Raw genomic sequence first — 21,163 nt, 5'->3', positions numbered from 1 at the left:
AGAAATGTTATAGGCAGTCAGAAAGTAAAAGCTTTGTAAATTCCATTCTATGCCATAGCTATACCATAGTTTGTAGATACTATAACTTTCACACAAACCAATTAATATGCAGTTACTGAGATTTTTTTTTACCAAAGACATGTAGACATTTATTTCAAAATGTGCGGTCTTTTTTTTATTATAACGCAACCCCCCCCCCTCGAGGTGATCAAATACCACCAAAAAAAAGCTCTATTTGTGTGAAAAAAAAGACATAAATTTAATTTATGTACAGAATTGTATGACCGCACACTTGTCAGTTAAACTAGCTCAGCGCTGTAAAAAAAATGGCATAAATTACAGTATCTATACCATAGTTTGTAGATGCTATAACTTTTACACAAATCAATCAATATACACTTATTGGGATTTTTTTTTTACCAAAGACATGTAGCAGAATACATTTGACTAAATTTGTGACTAACTTTGCATGAAAGTTATAGCATCTACAAATGATGGCATATATATTGGAATTATTATTTTATATTTTTTTTATACTAGTAATGGTGGTGACCAGCAACTTATAGCAAGACAGCGGGACTGTGGCGGGCATTTTGACACTGGGTGCAAACTGAGTATCTGCCACTGACATCCCCAGTGACACTAATACAGTGATCAATGCTAATAAAAAGCACTGACACTGTATTATGGACACTGGGCAGGAAGGGGTTAACGTTTGGCGATCAAAGGGTTAACTGTGTGCTGTTTTACCTTGGTGACCTGCTGTTTTGTATTTCTTTGCTGTGCTGTGCAGAGAAATACAAAACAGCATGTTCTTGCTAGCAAGAGAAAGACCTGTGTTGTTTACACACGTCTGTCCTCTGTCAAGTTTGCATGGCGATGGCTGGGTGCCGACGGGGAATCTCTGGATGGGACCCAGTGCTTGACATGTCTAGCCGTCAATGGCAACATGGGTATGGCGGCGCGCTTGTGCTCCCTACCCGAAAATGCAGATCAAGTACTGTATATATACGTGATTTTGCACAGCCCTTCTGCCCTGTAGCAGTAGTTTTACTATAGGATGGAGGGAAAGCGGTTAAACACACACTATCTTGATTAAAACATATGTTAAAATGAACAATACTGAACATCCGTAACTGTTATAAGAATTGCTTCTGTTGCCTAGCTGTGTAGCTTTCAGTCATAAGATTACCCTGGGAAAGGAGAGGATTCTTGAATATATCTATTACAGAGTAGTACAGATAGTTCTAATATTAGCCCTGATAATCGAAGGTGTGATACTATTTAAACTGTAATATATATCTTGTTTTAGCTCTGTTTGGGAAAAATATGTTTAACTTTAATTTTTTAATTTGTCTTACCATATATGCTGCAAAGAAGTAAGCACAGGTTTAAATGACAAACCCCCACAAGCTTGTTCTGACCAACTCTGTAGATTGCTTTAAAAACATATTTATTTAATATATATGTAAAAACACTATAGCTTGTTAATCCAGGGAGTATCCAATTAGCTTAGGGGATCTGAAGGTATTTTTTTCCTGTTGGATAAAACTGGACCACACTTTGTGAGTTTTCTTCTTCGGATTAACTGTGGGTTTAGAGTTCTGTGTATGCACATTTTCAAATAATTTATATATTTTTCTATTGGTTTAACTTGGTGTTTGAATGTTTCTTTTTTCAATCTATGTAACTATGTAACATTTGGTGGGACATTGTCCACAAAAAAGAGATTTGTTAAACATCTATTCATAGAGATTTGTTAAATATTCAGAGTGCGCACAGGTTTTGGATTTTGTTGTATTCTGCGTGCCAGAATATGTCATCAATGCCATGCATGCATACAAATCTATAACAATTTGTTTTATGTGTTGTAGTTATCAGTGATGTGGTACAATCTCTCACAGAAATTCTCTGCAATCTTCTTGACTATAATATATGTGTTTTGCACAAGTGTCCATTGTGAAGATGATGACGTTATTCTGACCAAAGATGGCAAAATAAGAGGGATTCAGATACCAGTGTTTTCTAAAACAATCACAGCATTCCTTGGAATACCTTATGCAGAACCCCCAGTTGGAGCATTGAGATTTAAAAGACCAGAACCCATCAAATCTTGGACTGCAGTATGGAATGCCACAAAATATGGAAATTCTTGTTATCAGCGTTCTGACCAAACATTCCCTGGTTTTTCTGGTGCTGAAATGTGGAATCCTAACACTGAACTCAGTGAAGACTGTCTTTACCTCAATATATGGATACCTAGTCCAAAGCCAAAAAATGCCAGTGTCATGGTATGGATATATGGTGGTGGTGAAACTGGAACAGCCTCTTTAGATATTTATGATGGGAAGTTACTGGCCCGCAATGAACGTGTCATTGTTGTGTCATTTAACTACAGAACAGGTTCATTTGGATTTCTGGCTTTCCCAGGTAATTTTGAAGCTCCAGGGAATGTTGGTTTGTTTGATCAAAGAATGGCTCTCAAGTGGATCTACGAGAATATTGCAGCATTTGGTGGGAACCCCAAAAGCATAACACTTTTTGGAGAAAGTGCTGGAGCAGCATCAGCTAGCTTTCACCTGCTTTCTCCTAAAAGTCATCCCTATTTCACAAGAGCTATTATGCAAAGTGGGAGTGCTAATGTCCCTTGGGGAGTTGTCGGTAGTACAGAAGCCCGCACTCGAGCACTTACATTAGCAAACCTATTAGGCTGTTCCTTCAGAAATGAAACTGAAATAATTGCTTGTCTTCGGAGTAAGACTCCTCAAGAAATGATTGAAAAGACCTCTTCTGTTTTAACACAGAGATCATTAATAGAAATTAATTTTCCTCCAACAGTTGATGGAGATTTTCTTATCGATTTACCTAAACATTTGTTGCAACTTGGACAGCTTAAAAAGAATACACAAATTTTAACAGGTGTTAATAAAGATGAGGGATCATATTTTTTAGTGTATTATCTACCTGGATTTAGCAAGGATCATGAAAGTTTTATAAATCAGACTCAATTCCAAGACAATGTAAAACGGGCTTTTCCGAAAGCCACTGAACTTGCAATAGACTCTATTCTTTTTCATTACACAAACTGGGAAGATGAACAGAATCCCATTCACAATCGGGATGCCATGGATGATATTGTGGGAGATTACAATTTCATATGTCCACTTCTGGAATTCACAAACAGAAATTCTGAGCTTGGAAACAAAGCTTATTTGTACTTCTTCAGTCACAGATCTTCCAAGATGGCATGGCCAAGTTGGATGGGAGTAATGCATGGGTATGAGATTGAATTTGTGTTTGGAATCCCAATGTACAGAAGACTTAATTATACAAAAGAGGAAGAAATTTTGAGCAAAAACATAATGAGATACTGGGCAAACTTTGCAAAAACTGGGTAAGCTCTTTTTCCATTAAATATGTATAAAGTGGATAAAGTATTGATAAGTGTAAAGTCTTATGCAATATCTTGCTGAGAAAACCTTTTCAGTAATTTGACTATAACACTTCGGGGTGTATTTTCTAAAAAATCATATAGCAGTTCTTCCAGTGAAAGTACATTTGTTCTGTGTGAATGGGGCATGTGCTAGTGCATAGTGTTTTGTTGATTTATGTTTAAATGTTGATTGACTTGTGTTTAAAATCAATGAAAAACATTTGATCAGCACATTGCATAGCCTAAATTCAATTTTTTTGCACAGAACAAATGTACATGCACTTTCACTATGTGAATTATTTTGTATAAATACACACTCTTTTGCTTCCCTTAAGATTTCTTTGTAACTACCTTCTATGTGAAAAACACAAATAGTGTCAAAACCCACAGCTGTTCTAAATAAGAGAAAACACTGATTCAGGTTGCATTTCAGCCCCAATATGTACTGTACATATCCAGGTTTTTTCCTTTCCAACAGTTTTTCCAAAGCCACTCAGCATTTTTTTACACTCAAATGTACTACTTGCATACTTGTGCTACTCTAAAATATTTAGTAAAGAAAGGTTTACACAGTCAGGCTTATTAATGCAAATGTGTGACAACCAGGGGCGGAGTGACCATTCAGGTACTCGGTCACTGCCCGAGAGCCCAGGGTCAGTAGGGGGCCCCATGAGATGTCCCTGGTACCTTTCATAGGCTTTTTTTGGGTGTGGTGTTAGTGTGGGCAAGGACACAGGGGCCCCATGATCCCCTACTGCAGGCCCTATGAGTTGTCAGTCCGCCCCTGGTGACAACCCAAGTAAAATATATTAAATATTTACCTCCACTGATCTTATACATCTTTTGGGTTTTAGTGACTCCTAATAGATAAAATATCCTTTTTCATTAGCTAGGCAAATAGAAACCCCTTTTTCTGTTCCCACTCTTCTTTAACTACTTTAAGCAGTCAGTAGTTTCTCTCTCTGCCTCCATGCAATGTAGCTCGTAGTGCCTGAGCACCATCACATGGGGACATAGTCATACATAAGTTTCAGATTTCTCAGCAAATCTGAAAACGTCATGGGCAGGTTACAGTGGATTGGAGCAACAGGACAGTATAGAAACAATAAATACAATATGTGAAAATGGGGAACTAATGTGTCCTTTCATCATTATTGCAACCAATTACCAATAATGTACTTCCTGGCAAAACTCTAAAACTCCAAACTTTAATCAGGTGGCTTAGAAGAGCCAATAAAATGGCATTCATTATGTTTTGTTATGTTACAGTCCCCTTCCCATTACAGTCATGGATCCCAAAAGCCTTTTGTCATTGTTTTTGGAAGGTCCTGGAATAGATTGAAAGATATTACAGAGTGCTTGCTGGAAAGGGTAGTTGCTGTTATACTATACAGTGCTACTGAACAGTGCTATATTTGCAATCAGCCATACACATGTTCAGTGTCTGGAGGAGACCTGGAGTAGATTTGGGGTTTAGTTTTAGTGTTGAGGGTTAGTGTTTTAGGTTTTATTTTATTTTAATATACTTTATCTAGGATATTTTATGTATTATGGAGGCAACAAAATAAACTTGATCCTGACACAAGCAATCCCTTTGCATCACATTAATACATACTTGTACAGTTCTGTTAAGAAGACCAACTGGCCACATTGGTTCAGAGGGCTAATAAATGTAGAGAGGTAAGGATCACCGCTACTCCTGACCATGCCAGGTGAATAAAAGAAAAGGAGAGGCCTCGGCCTACATGATTCTATCAAACTACGCATCCTGATGTATTTCCCCCTTCCCACCAGGGCTTAATCATAGTCACCCCATACTCTGGGACATAAAGATATGCTTTCACCAGGGGCAGACTGACCATTTGGAAACTCGGGCACTGCCTGAGGGCCCGGGGTCAGTAGGGGGCCCCATGAGATGCCCCTGGTACCTTTTTCATAGGCTTTTTTGAATTTGGGCAAGGACACAGGAGCCCCATGATCCCCTATTGCCCGGGGGCCCCATGAGTTGTCAGTCCGCCCCTGGCTTTCACCTCTAGTTTCAGCAGCACCAAAATTAACTGAACAGGTCACAAATCACCACATTGTTTAGTGCACCAAAGCACCAAATCTCCAATGCCCCTATTGCCAAACTGTCTGATAAATTTAGGGAATCTTCTGTTTAGTGCCTCTCTGACACTGCAGTCTACTAAAGCTGCTTACATAGCATGCATCAACATTAGGATTTTTTGGTGGATTTTTTTTCTTACTTGAGAAGTCTCTCCTTTTGAACTTCGGTCAATTAAAACCACTGTTCATTGAATCTGCAATTTTTTGTGACTATTTCCTATGAAATATTACACTCTAAGTTTGATTTCTTGATTAAACCCACCTAGTCTCTACCTCTAAAAATGCGACTTTCTGAAGCTGATTGCAAACTCTGCATCAAATCTGTACAATGTTCATGATTTTTCTTTGAAAAAATGCACTCTAATTGTCATTTCTTAATTATAACTTGACTATTCTCTCTATCTGAAACTGCAGTCCACTAGATTAGTGTGCATCCAGTCTGTACAATTTGTCTATATAGTACACATTGAATCTGTACAATTTTGCTGCCATTTTTCTGTGAAATAATATACCCATATATATTTCTTGAGTAAATCAGCCTAGTCTCTCCCTCTAAAACTGTGGCCTACTAAACCTGCTTGCATAGTGTGGATCAAGTTTCTAAAAAGTTTTTTGGCTTTTTCTTGTGAAATGATATACTCAATTATATCTGAAATAACACACTTGCATCAAGATAAAAACCTGTCTGGTTTCTCCCCTTTTAATTGGTTTAGTATGCATCAACTCTGTACAATTGTTGTGGATTTTATTCTGTGATATAGTACACTCAGTTTTTATTTCTTGACTAAGCCTATCCATTCTCTCTTTCACTTCCAAATTGTGGCCAACTAGAGCCACTTACGTTAATGTACATAAAGACTGTGCACTTTTTGTATGACTTTTTTATGTGAAGTAATAAACTCTAATCGTATATATAGATTAACCACTTGCCGTCCAGAGGATTCCCCCCCCCCCCTTCCTGACCAGGCCATTGTTTGCGTTATTTTAACTGACAATTGCGTGGTTATGCAATGCTGTACATAAATTACATTTATTTCATTTTTTCCCACAAATAGAGATTTATTTCGGTAGTATTTGATCACCTGTGTGTTTTTTATTTTTTGTGCTATAAACAAAAAAAAGACCAAGAATTTTTAAAAGAAAACAATATATTTGACTTTTTGCTATAAAACATATATAATTAAAAAAATTAAAAAATTACATTTGTTCATAAATTTAGGCAAAAATTTATCCTGCTACATGTCTTTGCTAAAAAAAATCCCAATAATTGTATAATAATATATGTGAAAGTTATAGTGTCTACAAATGGCGGTATATATACTGGAATTTTAACTTTTTTTTAAATACTAGTGTAGCCCTGTTTTGGGGGGGGTTATGTGAAATGGCCCACACCAAACAAGCTTTGGCGCTAACCTGTATATGAGTAGGCAATCCTGAGCCTTCGCTATATGGAAGAGGGGGTTGTGATAATGCAAATGGCAGTGCCTCCACCTAGAATAGGGATCCTGCAATTGAGGAGACTCACCCCTTTCTAGGAATGTAACAGGTAGACAACTTAAAGTAACTATACGTAGCAGTATTAATGCACCCAGCTTATATTTCTAACATGAAAACATGTCACCACACCTGTATGAGATTAATGCAAAGTTTATATAAAGCAGCCACATAAAACAGGATGCATAAGAATAACATCCAGGAATTACAATTTACCATAAATTGGGAGGTTGCAATTATACCTGGGTATATGTGCATGTAGTATACAGAATACCTCCAACCATGGGTTATAGCGCTGTCCGGTTGCAGGGGCCCCTGGAGAGGTGAGAGTCAATAAGATGCACGCTTCCACTTTAGATGCTGTGATGGCGTCCAAGTAACATGCGGATGATTGCACTGCTTGTCTGAAGATCAGCGATGCATCACCTAAAAGGATAAAATGCCCTATCTAGCCTTACTCTTAGTCCCTATCCCTAAACTGGGCTGTCACTGCAACCGGGCCTCTATCTGTCTAAGTGGCCGTTGGATGCCTAACCTACCTCTAGCCTAATCTTATCCAACACTCCCTATGCTAATCCTAGCTAAAGAGAGATCCAGACCAATAAGGCTCTTCAAGCAAAGAGGCTGCAAAGATACACTGCAATTAACAGAAAGTTCACCTGACAGTCTTATGCAGGTGAAAACACTGATCCATATATATATATAGACAACTATAAGGATTCTGCAGTGTGTAAATAGAATAATGATAATGAACCACAAATCTCTATCTTACAGAGTTGTTAGGGTTCCTATACAGAAGTTGAAATATAACAGAGGCAGACCTAATCTGCTTCAGTAACAACTACATAGATAACAGCCTTGTTAATCTGGATCAATACTCACAGAATCACCATACAGTTCTCCCCAGATACACAGCACATGGCAGGCTGGAACCCTCTGCCTGATACTTCCTGGAAAACAAACTATATAACATCCTGGGGTTTCTTGACCTCCTTGTAGGGGCAGGAAGCACACCTAGGGACTTGTCTGTAATGGGACCTCTATGGTAGTGGCTGTATATGGATGTAAACAAACCACAACTAGTGTATATAATAACAGTTCCCTATACTAGTAATGGCGGAGATCAGCGACTTATAGTGGGACTGCGGGACTGCAGCAGCATTCTGACACTGGGTGGGAACTGGCTAACTATCACTGACATCCCCAGTAACACTAATACAGTGATCAGTGCTAATAAAAAGCACTGACTCTGTACTAATGACACTGGGCAGCCAGGGGTTAACATCTGAACTGATCAAAGGGTTAACTGTGTGTTGTGTGTGTTTTACATTATGTGCTGTGTGCTGTTTTACTTAGGAGACATGCTGCTTTGTATTTCTGTGCTGTGCAGAGAGATGCAAAGCAGCATTTCCATGCTGATAGGCGAGAGACCTGTGTTGTTTACACACAGGTCTCTCTCCTGTCAGCTTTGCTGACGATCACCAAGTGGCGGCTGGGAATCGCCAGCTGGGACCCAGTGATTGACATCCCCAGCCACCAATATTGGCGCGGGTAGGACAGCACGGAAATTCAAATCACGTATATATACACAAGTGATTTTGTGCAGCCGTGGTACCCTGTAGCAGTACTTCTGCTATAGGGCAGATGGCAAGTGGTTAAAATCTGCCTATTGAAGTTATTTACATAGTTGTATTAAGTCTGAACAATTATTCTGCCTTTTTGTGTAAAATAAAATACTCTGATTTTGATTTCTTGATTCAAATTTGCCTAATCTCTCCCTTTTAAAAAGCTGCCTAATTAGGCTGCTTAGGTATTTACATTTACTGCACAATATTTCTGGCTAATGGTTTGAAATAATTTTCCTCTCCATTTTAAATTGCAGCCTAGTAAAGCTGCTTACATCTGGTGCATTGACTGTACAATATTTCTGGCTATTTTCTGTAAAATCATTTTTTTATTTCTATATTGGATACATAATCTTGGCTTCAATAAGAAAACTCTATTTACTAATCTGTTTACAGCTCTTTTTAAATTATTATTTTCTGTTCTTTTTCATTGGGTTCCTGGAGTGAATCTTCCAACTCATTTGAGAAATCAGTGTCCGTTATTTTATCAATACGCTCCCTCCACATTGTCAGAAGAGTCCAAGAATGCAAATGAGGCAACATAGAAAAATTGTTTTACATCAAACAACCATATGCAGATAACTCTTTGTCATTATTGTAATGGCAGTGAGTTCTAATGGGAGACCCAGGATTCATATGGAACACATTGCCAACCCAATCTTCAAAACTCACAAGTCAGCTTCAGACATAAAACAAACCATCATACATCCCAATAAAAACTCTGTTAGTAGACGGTCATAGGATGTGGCTTGGCTGCATTAAGGAATGGCTGCCTGATCCCTGTGCTGTGTCTCTATCTAGTGGGATCCAGCAACTTACAGCACTCCCGACCGCTCTCTCAGCCTGCACACAGTGCTCTACTGCTGGACAGTTGTCCGACATTTCCCACAAGAAAAATAAACAGCTCTGTCCGTGCAGACTTCTCCTTTATGTCTGTGAGTGGCGCTATACAAGGGGACAGCAGAGCGAGAAGCCGGACACTGCTCTCACATATGACAAAGCAGGACTGTGTTGAAATGCTGTCAGACCTCTGTACACTGTCAGGCACCCAATCCAGCTGGAAAAACAGACCTAAGCAGGCAGCACCTTCTCCTTTCATTCTTCAAGCAACAAGGTACTGGTAAGCAAAACATAGCACTGGGCTGACACAGCAGGGAGCTGAAGTGAGGAGGAGGGGAACAAAGGTACACTAGATGCATTGCCTGCCTTGAAAACCCAGAAAACACAATGAAGCAAATGCTCTTATCACTGAAATGGGACTTACAAAGAAATCTACAGAAATCTATTGTTTCCCTACAAGCTCAGATTGATCACTTAGGAGGGCATACAGCCCACATTGAATTTCAAATGAGAGATTATATGGCAGCCCATAAAGAAGGTTTAGGAGGAAAAATGTGAAATTCAGGGTTATTACTAAATCAATCATCAAAGCAGAGCTCATGTCCTACCTCCAGCAACTCTTTATCTTTAAATCCTATTGCCTGTACACTACCAAGAGTTTATCATTGACTGGGCTCATAGGATGTTTAAATTCAGGCACCTTCCTGATTCTAGATTAGCTAGGGTACCGTTTTTTTGCATGAAGTAAAGGCTGATGTATGCGGCTAACTCTAAGCATCCTCTCCCTGACTCCTATGCCCAAATCTGTTTATAGATATATCAGCACATACTCAGAGAAGGTGAGAATTTGCTCCTCAGGGAACAGAAAATATCCTACCACTGGCATTATCCTCTTAACATTTCAAAATCAAGTGATTTCCATCCTTACTCCTAAAAATGGGGTTAAGCAGCTCCATAACTGGGGCCTAACATCTGCACATTCTGGTCAGCAGCACAAGATTAACCCACCTACCTGGGTTCCCTCTGAATGGACCCCTGTGAACTCCACATAATGGTTCATCTGCATTACATCCTGATAGTCTGTTGCTATTCATTAATGCACCACCGCCCCCTCTTCCTTTCTATTTTCTGAGGACCTGTTCAATACCTGGCATTCCCTTCATGCCTCTAAGAGGGATTACTCCTTCTATTCTAATTCACAGCAGAATTATTTGAGGATAGACCTCTTCTTGTGGATAAGTACACTTTACAATTATTTGCCAAGGCATATATTGGCTCAAACACATGATCTGACCATGCCCATGTTTCTATTGAACTCCAGTCCAATGCTTTACCAAACTCAGCAATAGTTTGGAAACTCAATACCTCACTTCCTATCAATCCTACATAAAAAGAACAAAGATTCAGTACTTTTTTCATTTGATTTCTGGCACTGAGACTGGTAATGCTGTTCTTTAGAATGGGTATAAGGCTAGAGGCCATTTTGTGAAACTAGGCACCCATGAGTATTCAAATTTACTAGACCTCAGCACTTATTTGTTTAATAAGCACCATAAAACCTCACTTCTACCCAAAACTGATGCCCAGCTTTGTAATCTTAGCCATGAACTTACCTTACATCTCCAAAAGAGACATTACTATTATATCAAGAAACTTACAGTTAAGTCATTCCCCCAGGGAAACAAAATAGAATGTCTATTGGCCAAACAACATAAATGTCAACTTGCAAAAATTAAGATTGTGTTCGAGGATCAACTAATGAAAAGGTTACAACACCCATGCAAAATTGCTAACCTCTTTTGGGATTTTTATACCCAATTTTATAACCTCAACACCTCCCGAGAGCAAACTACGTCTTCACTTGACAATATTAATCAATCTCTTCACTCAATGAAGTTGCCTACCATCACTGCTGACTAACTAGAGTCCTTATCCACTCCTTTTACAGAAATAGAAGTTAAAAAAGTAATTTTTTCCTTACCCTTACACAAATCTTCAGGGCCTGACAGCTTTAGCAACAAATAGTTTAAGACTTATTCTGACCAACATTTGCCTCATCTTAACAACTTGTTCAATTACATTGAGGCTACAGGAACTCCCCTTAAACAATTCCTTGAGGCACTTAATAGTAACCGTACCCAAACTGAGGAAACCCCTGAATAGCCTAGGCAACTACTGACCCATTTCGCTCCTGATCACATACATCAAGATATACTGTATGTCTAACTTCTAGCAAACCGAATGGCTTCTCTGATCCCACACCTTATCCACCCAGACCAGGTGGGATTTGTTACCTGGAGACAAGCTTTAGATGGCACTAGGAGATTAATCAATCTCCTACAATGGGTGGAACAATATTGTGGGCCTTCTCTGCTAATATCAAAGGAGGCATTTCAAAGGGTCCATTGGGACTACCTAAATGTGGCGATTGAAAAATTTGGCCTGACAGGACATATACTCAATGCTATAAAATATTTATATACAGACCCTTCTTCCAGAGTCTGGACATCAGGACTCCTGTATGACCCTTTCCAAATCGCTAATGGCACCCATCAGTGGTGTCCCCTATCCACACTCATATTTTCCCTGGTCATAGAGCCTCTTGCTCACACTATTCTTTATGATCCCCAAATCTCAGGCATTATAGTTGGAAACATTGAATACAAAATAGGCCTGTATGCCAACAATGTCCTCTTGTCCATAACTGACCCACTCCACTCTCTCCTGGCTATCCAGGACATATTAACATGCTTTAGCGCAATCATCTTATATAAAGTCAATTATTCAAAAGCACATATGATCAACATATGCCTGTGCTAACTAGACTACATATATCTCAGAGTGCATCCCTCAAATCCTGCACTTCGTCCATAGCACACCCCTTAACCCTGCACTGTATACACAGTGCAACCCTGAACTCTATACACAGTGCAACCCTGAACTCCATGCACAGCGCAACCCTCAACCCTGCACTTCGTACAAAGTGCACCCCTCAACCCTGCAGTCTGTACGTAGTGCCCCCTTCAACCCTGCACTCTTTATGTACCCTGGCAGCCCATCTTCAGAGATGCTGCTCACATTGGGCTCTCTTCCGACCTACACTCAATCTTCATAGTTGTGTATTCTCTGCTATGCTCATTGCTAATAACAAGTTTTAGAATTTTCTGTCTATTGGTGGGTCTTGTCCCCTCCACAGTCTGTGGTGTGCAGGAAGGGAGGAGATTGTGTGCTGCAACCTGTAGCAACCAATCAGTGAGCTGTAATGATGTGCAGTAACCTCTAGCAACCAATTATTGAGCAGTTATAATGTGCAGTAACCTCTAGCAACCAGTTTGCAGTAATGATATGCAGTAACCTCTAGCAACCAATCAATGAGTGGTAATGATGTGCAGTAACCTCTAATAACCAATGGGTGAGCGGTAAGGATGTGCAGTACCCTCTAGCAATTAATCAGTGAGCAGTAATGATGTTCAGTAACCTCTAACAACCAATCAGCAAGCAGAAATTATATGTTGTAAGCTCTAGCAACTGAACAGTGAGCCGTAACGCGTGCTGTAACCTCTAAGAATCAGTGAGTAGGAATTATATGCTTTAACCTCTGGTAACCAATTTCTGCCTGATCTGCTGCAGTAAACTGATTTTGAGTCTAACTGCTATTTACTATATGTGTCACAGCTGGGGGGGGGGGGTGGCGGCTAGGGGGGCCCCAAAAAAATGTTAGCCCAGGATCCAATCAATAATAAAGACAACCCTGAAGAGGACACACACTGCAAGTGTTCTTAGTGGTTCCGGGTTCAGTATGGGGTTCTGGGTGTGGTTTGGAGAACTTACATTACACAGATGAACAGGCCCAAGTGGTTGAACCATGCCCAGGTCTAGTTCAGAGTTCTAATGTGAGTGCACCCTAAGAATCCATTAAGTTGTTACGGTATGTGAAGCAGCTACATTTTCTTAGAGTAACACTGTTTCCTTCCCATTGCATTGTATAGGTATAAGCTTTCTTAACATTGGTAAGAACACAAATGCCCATGAAAGAATTTCCATGCTGAATGTATATGCTAGAGTTGCAGGAGTTCATTTAAAAGACATTTTAAAATGCATAAGCAGTTTAGAAACAACACAACACTTTATAAAATTATAAACAAGATAATTACGTACATATATTAAGCAGACATAACATGAGAAATTATTTTTGTTATTAAGCTGTAAAATTATGTGTCATGAAAATGCTGCTCACAGGAAGACACGGCATTAATTAAAGAAACATTTCTTATAGTTGTTTTAATTTTTTTTTAAGTTAAAGCCTTATATAACTGTTACACTGCTAGAAATGTAATTCATGCATTTTTTCACTGATATATAGAGGAAGAACAAGCATTTACGTTTCTCATATGATTTTAAAACTTATAAGTAAAGACTTTAAAAGCAATAGCCAGGGTTATATTATTTATTTATATGATTTGTTTATACAAGTCCAGCATATTCTGTAGCATGGAAAGAGCAACTACTCTATAAAAAGAGTTATACTTGATAAATTCACAGGGATAAAAGCCTTTTTACACTAGTGGTGGCCATCTGAAGAGTGATTTGTGGTGGATTGCTTTTGAGAGGGAGCTTGACAGGTATTATATCAACCCCCTCACCCTTGTTTTAACCCTTGAAAAGGGGGCAGTACTGCACGTGGAATGCAATGGGGGGATAGGTTTTGAATGCAACACAATACAAAGCATTATGGCCGTGGCGTATATAAATCCCCGTATTGCTACTTTTGCAGCTTGAAGGCTGTAAAACTCAGCTTAATTTTTACTGCCCCCCTAAACATTTAGTGTAAACCTGACCTATGGGAGTTAACATACATTTTTACAGCCCCCAAACCTTTCATCCTTAAGCTGCAAATGCAGATAACAGAAGTTTACACATTCTGTGGTCAGAATTCTTTGCTCTGTGGCCAGAGAAAGATTTATGCTTTGTTCACACCAATGCGTTTTTTAGTGTTTTTTGCACTACAGTCCATTTACAGTGGGGCAAAAAAGTAGTCAGCCACCAATTGTGCAAGTTCTCCCACTTAAAAAGATGAGAAAGGCCTGTAATTGGCATCATAGGTAGACCTCAACTATGAGAGACAAAATGAGAAAACAAATCCAGACAATCACATTGGCTGATTTGGAAAGAATTTATTTGTAAATTATGGTGGTAAATAAGTATTTGGTCACCTACAAACAAGCAAGATTTCTGGCTCTCACGGACCTGTACCTTCTTCTTTAAGAGGCTCCTCTGTCCTGCACTCATTACCTGTATCAATGGCACCTGTTTGAACTTGTTATCAGTATAAAAGACACCTGTCCACAACCTCAAACAGTCACACTCCAAACTCCACTATGGTGAAGACCAAAGAGCTGTCGAAGGACACCAGAAACAAAATTGTAGACCTGCACCAGGCTGGGAAGACTGAATCTGCAATAGGCAAGCAGCTTGGTGTGAACAAATCAACTGTGGGAGCAATAATTAGAAAATGGAAGACATACAAGACCACTGATAATCTCCCTCAATCTGGGGCTCCACGCAAGATCTCACCCCGTGGGGTCAAAATGATCACAAGAACAGTGAGCAAAAATCCCAGGACCACACGGGGGGACCTAGTGAATGACCTGCAGAGAGCTGGGACCAACGTAACAAAGGCTACCATCAGTAACACACTACGCCGCCAGGGACTCAGATCCTGCAGTGCCAGACGTGTCCCCCTGCTTAAGCCCGTCTGAAGTTTACTAGAGATCATTTGGATGATCCAGAAGAGGATTGAGAGAATGTCATATGGTCAGATGAAACCAAAATAGAACTGTTTGGTAGAAACACAACTCGTCATGTTTTTAGGAGAGAGAATGCTGAGTTGCATCCAAAGAACACCATACCTACTGTGAAGCATGGGGGTGGCAACATCATGCTTTGAGGCTGTTTCTCCACAAAGGGACCAGGACAACTGATCCATGTACAGGACAGAATGAATGGGGCCATGTATCGTGAGATTTTGAGTGCAAACCTCCTTCGATCAGCAAGGGCATTGAAGATGAAACGTGGTTGGGTCTTCCAACATGACACTGATCCCAAACATACCGCCCGGGCAACGAAGGAGTGGCTTTGCAAGAAGCATTTCAAGGTCCTGGAGTGGCCTAGCCAGTCTCCAGATCTCAACCCCATAGAAAACCTTTGGAGGGAGTTGAAAGTCCGTGTTGCCCAGCGACAGCCCCAAAACATCACTGCTCTAGAGGAGATCTTCATGGAGGAATGGGCCAACATACTAGCAACAGTGTGTGCCAACCTTGTGAAGACTTACAGGAAACGTTTGACCTCTGTCATTGCCAACAAAGGATATATAACAAAGTATTGAGATGAACTTTTGATATTGACCAAATACTTATTTTCCACCATAATTTGCAAATAAATTCTTTCCAAATCAGCCAATGTGATTGTCTGGATTTGTTTTCTCATTTTGTCTCTCATAGTTGAGGTCTACCTATGATGCCAATTACAGGCCTCTCTCATCTTTTTAAGTGGGAGAACTTGCACAATTGGTGGCTGACTAAATATTTTTTTGCCCCACTGTAACATGGTTTCCTATGGAACATGTTCACATCTATGCTTTTTGAGCTGCTGCATTTTTGGAAAGGGTCAGGGGCTTTTTTAACCTGTTCTGCGCCGCCCTATAGCAGCTGTCAATCACCGAGTGGTGATTACTCGCCGGCACCCGGTGATCGTCAAGTATCTCTGACAGGGCAAAGACCTGTGTATAAACAACCCAGATCTATCCCCTGTCAGCTCCTGTACACTGCTTTGTATGGCTCTGCATAGCAGTGTGCTTACAGTGAAGCACGCACACAGCCCAAGTAGTGACACAGCACACAGTTAACCCTTTGATCAACCCAAATGTTAACCCCTGCCTGCCCAGTGCCATTAGTACAGTGTCAGTGCTTTTTATTAGCACTGATCGCTGTATTGGTGTCACTGGGGATGTCAGTGACACCAAGTCAGTACCTCCCAGTGTCAGAATGCCTGCCGCAGTCCCGCTATCGTTGATCACCACTAGAGATGAGCGAATTATTCAAAAATTCGATTCGGCTGATTCGCCGAATTTGCGGGAGAAATTCGATTTGATGCGAATTTATTCGCTGCGAATTTAACTTATTAAAAGGGTTTTGTAAGGGACCACCCGGCGGTACCACTAGCACTCCACTAAATAGGTGTTTCCAGAGCACGGAGTCTAAGTCCCAGGGTGCTTGTTCACCAGGGCCCCTGATGGTGGGGATGGACTTGGAGCCCCCCGAGACCAGGTCGTGACTACTGGGCAAACCCGTTAGTGGTAGTGGTATTCGCCGAGGGCTCCTGCGGGGAAGAGCCTGATATGAGGAGGTCAGGAGACCTCACTGGGAGGGATGGACGGATGGATGGATGGATGGCTGAGCAGGTGCGGGGTCAGACAAGCCGGGTCGGTAACAGGGAGGATGATACGGTACAAGGCAGCGGGCAGAGAATAGTCGGGTCACACGCCAGGTCAGCAACAGCAGGTCAGATCCAATAGGGGGCATTCAAGAGAGAGGTCAGGCAAAGCAAGGGTCAGGGCAGGAGAAATACAGCAAGGTCAAGCACAATCCGGGTCAGCAACTTACAATTCACAGGTTCGCAGATACAGGATACAGGTAAGACTAGAAGGCACTGAATGACAGCTCAGGGCCATTTAAATATCCCGCCCTGCGCTGCCATTGGTGCCCAGCGGGCGGCCGCGGCTTCTACTGCGCATGCGCGAACTCGGCTGGGACCGAGGGGATCCCTGACATTGCCCCCCCCCCCCTACGGGCAACCTCCGGATGCCCACCCGATCTCTCCACCACGGGTGATCGCGAAAGAACCTCCGGACAAGTCTAGGTGCATGGACATTATGGGCTGGTTCCCAAGAATTGTCCTCAGGGCCATAGCCCTTCCATTTGATTAGGAATTGGGTCTGGCCCCCCCTCTTTCGGCACTTCAAGATTGATTCCACCTCAAATTCCTCTTCCCCTTCTACCGATATGGCCTGCGGAGGCCTAGATTCTCGTTCAGGGAAGGTATCCGGGACCACCGGCTTCAGCAGGGACACATGGAAGACTGGGTGGATCTTGAGTGTGTCAGGGAGGACAAGTTCGTAGGCCACCTCGTTGACCATTCGCTTAACGCAAAAGGGTCCTATAAATTTAGGGCCTAATTTCTTTGAGGGGCAAAGCATCTTTAAGTTAGAAGTAGACAACCAAACCTTCTCACCGGGTCGCAACACCAGATCTCCCCTTCGTCTCTTGTTGAATGTCCTCTTGTAGTCATCTTGGGCCCGAATTAGGGCTTCCTGTAGCTTCTTGTTGTTCGAGGAGAAGAACGTCAATGTATCCTGTGTTGCCGGAATTGGGCATTCAGGGACCAAGTCCGGGAGGAAGGTAGGGTGAAACCCACAATTGGAGAAGAACGGGGACTGCCCCGTTGCCGAATGGCACGCGTTGTTGTACGCGAATTCCGCCAAGGGTAGAAGTGGTATCCAGTCATCCTGGGCAAAAGATGTATAGCAGCGCAGGTACTGCTCCAGAGTCTGGTTGGTTCTCTCGGTCTGTCCGTTGGACTGAGGGTGAAATGCAGAAGAGAGGGACAGTTGGATGTTCAGAGCTTTACACAGAGCCCTCCAAAATCTTGAGGTAAACTGAACCCCTTGGTCAGAGACGATGTCTTCAGGGACCCCGTGCAGTCTTACAATCTCTCGAATGAATACTCGCGCAGTTTCGGCTGCCGACGGAGTCTTCCTTAATGGTATAAAGTGGGCCATCTTAGATAAACGGTCCACGGCCACAAGAATTGCTGTGTGGTCCCGTGAAGGTGGGAGCTCGACTATGAAATCCATTGAAATTTTCTGCCAAGGCCGTTCGGGAATTGGTAAAGGCCGCAGAAGACCCCAAGCCTTGCACCTTGATGGTTTGTTCCTCTGGCAGGTGATGCAGGAGTTAACGTAGTGTTTGCAGTCTTTTGCCATGTCCGGCCACCAGAAGGAGCGTCGGAGGAGCTCTAAGGTCTTGGCCGACCCAAAGTGCCCTGCCATCGGGTGGTCATGGCAATGGCCCAAGACCAGAGTTCGGATTCCCTCTGGCACCACAATCTGATCTTCCTTCCACAGGAGTCCCCCCTTGTTCTGGAGGGGCACCCCGGCTGGGATGGATATGGCCGTGGACGCCTCCATTATCTTGGAACGAAGGTCCGTCTGGAGCGCCAAGAAGTTTCCCGAAGACAGGATAGTGTCGGGCGCTGGGACCTCCTTGGCGTCCTCGTACATGCGTGACAACGCATCTGGCTTCGTATTCTTAGATCCCGGCCTGTATGTAATGTGGAAATTGAATCTTGAGAAGAACAGTGCCCATCTTGCCTGTCGTGGGCGTAAGCGTTTGGCGGTCCTCAGGTACTAAAGATTCTTATGATCCGTAAATATTAAGATGGGGTGTGAGGCACCTTCCAGCAGGTACCTCCATTCCTCTAATGCTGTCTTAATCGCCAGAAGTTCACGATCGCCGATATCGTAGTTCCTTTCCGCCGGGGTGAGTTTCCGTGAGAAGAATGCCACAGGGTGGAGCAATTCCCTGGTGCCCTTTCGCTGGGATAGGATGGAACCTACCGCATTCTCTGACGCATCTACCTCCAAGATGTAGGGTAAGGCGGCATCGGGGTGACCCAGGATGGGTGCCGAAGTGAATAGTTTCTTCAAAGCTTCAAAAGCTTCCTGCGCCTCTGGCGTCCACCTGAATCGAGTTCCAAGCTTGGTTAGCTGAGTAATGGGGGAGACCAGACCCGAGAAGTTCTTGATGAACTTGCGGTAAAAGTTTGCGAACCCGACAAACCGTTGGACGCCCTTCCTGTCTGTGGGTTCAGGCCAATCCAGTATTGCAGAGACTTTCTGAGGGTCCATCGCGACCCCCGCGGTGGAGATAATCAGACCCAGAAAAGTAATACTAGACTGTTCAAAGCAACATTTGTCAGCTTTGGTGTATAAGCCGTGCTGCCGCAACCGCCCTAATACCTTTGCTACGTGAACCCTGTGCTCCCCCAGAGAAGGTGAAAAAATCAAAATATCGTCTAAGTAGACTATAACAAAGACATCCAGGAAATCCCTAAAAATATTGTTCACAAAGTGTTGGAAGGTGGCCGGTGCATTGCACAGACCGAACGGCATGACCAGATATTCGAAGTGGCCGAAGCGGGTGCGGAATGCCATTTTCCACTCGTCCCCCTCCCTTATGCGAACCAGGTTGTATTCTCCCCTTAAGTCCAGTTTTGTGAACACCACTGCCGCCTTTAAACTCTGGAATAACTCTGGTACCAACGGCAAGGGGTAACGGTTTTTGATTATAACTCTATTCAATTCCCGGTAATCAATACACAGTCTCAAGGTCTTGTCCTTTTTTTCTACAAAGAAAATCCCTGCCCCTGCTGGAGAGGTAGAGGGGCGGATGAATCCCTTCTGCAGGCTGTCCTCAATGTATTCCCTCAGGGCCCCCAATTCGAGCTCCGAAAGGGGGAAGATCCGCCCGAAAGGGATCTCTGAGCCAGGTAACAGGTCGATAGGACAGTCATACGGGCGGTGGGGGGGTAGAGTATCTGCTCCCCGTTTACTGAATACATCAAGGAATTCATGGTAGGCTGCAGGAATGACCTGCCTTAAGTCGGCATCCCCCTCTGAGCACACAAGGACCTGGGGAACCCCCGGGCCCGAAATGCGGCAGTGTTCCCGACAGTATGAGGAAGGGAACGAGACTACCCTGGTTTCCCAGTCAATCTGGGGGTTATGAGCCCGTAACCACGGAAGCCCCAGAATGACTGGAAAAAGGGGTGATGCTATGGCATCCAAGCGGAGGAGTTCCTGGTGTTGGCTGGCAATGGTGGTAGAAATGGAAGGGGTCTCCTGGTTAACCACCCCTGATCTTATCCGGGACCAATCGGCCAGAAATATGTTGAACCCCTTTTCTTTTGGTTGGAGGGGAATACCCTGCTGGTGAGCAAAATTAATATCTACAAAACAGCTGCATGCCCCCGAGTCAATAATGGCTGTCACTTCCACGGTCCTTTCTGGCAGCTGAAAAGAGAGGGGTACAACTAAGTATTGGGAAGAATGAACATCGCCAACAGATAAGGAAGAAGAGGTGCACTTACTCAGTTTCTGCGGGCAGGATCGTACCATGTGACCAGCTTCCCCACAGTAGAGGCATAGGTTCTGGGAGCGTCTGCGCTGGCGTTCCTCTGGAGATAGCTTAGGTCGCGCCAGGCCTAGCTGCATGGGTTCAGGAGTATCCTCCGGTGGAGGGTTCAGGAACTGTGGCCTAGTGGATTGGCTGTGACCCTGGAAAGACCCCCAGGTACCTCCTCGACCCTGACCGGACCTCTCAAACCTGCGTTCCCGCAGTCTTCGGTCAATCTTGATGGTTAGTGCAATTAAGTCTTCAAGCGCCTCAGGCATTTCTACCCGGGTGAGCTCGTCTTTCAGGGCCTCTGACAGGCCCATGCGGAACTGGTGCACAAGGGCAAACTCGTTCCAGCGTGTGTCCCCCATCCAACGCCTAAAGTCAGAGGCGTACTCCTCCGCCGCCCGTCGGCCCTGCCGGAGTGTGTAAAT

General features: G+C 42.8%; 1 protein-coding gene across 2 annotated transcripts in view; it reads left to right on the top strand.

The window, feature by feature from the left end:
• Positions 1 to 21,163, top strand: part of LOC149463276 (cholinesterase-like) — a 164,774-nt gene that overhangs the window by 29,299 nt on the left and 114,312 nt on the right. For both annotated transcript variants that reach the window (XM_089675458.1, XM_089675459.1), the window contains exon 2: positions 1,875 to 3,394. In XM_089675458.1, coding sequence (XP_089531584.1) covers positions 1,884 to 3,394 — 1,511 coding nt within the window. In that variant the 5' untranslated portion in view covers positions 1,875 to 1,883. The remainder of the gene's footprint in view (positions 1 to 1,874; positions 3,395 to 21,163) is intronic.

Source organism: Staurois parvus, unplaced genomic scaffold, assembly GCF_062004578.1.
Source record: "Staurois parvus isolate SC_StPar_1 unplaced genomic scaffold, SC_StPar_1.0 ptg000155l, whole genome shotgun sequence".
In the NCBI taxonomy this organism is placed as follows: Eukaryota; Metazoa; Chordata; class Amphibia; order Anura; family Ranidae; genus Staurois; species Staurois parvus.
This window is presented reverse-complemented; position numbering and strand designations above follow the sequence as displayed.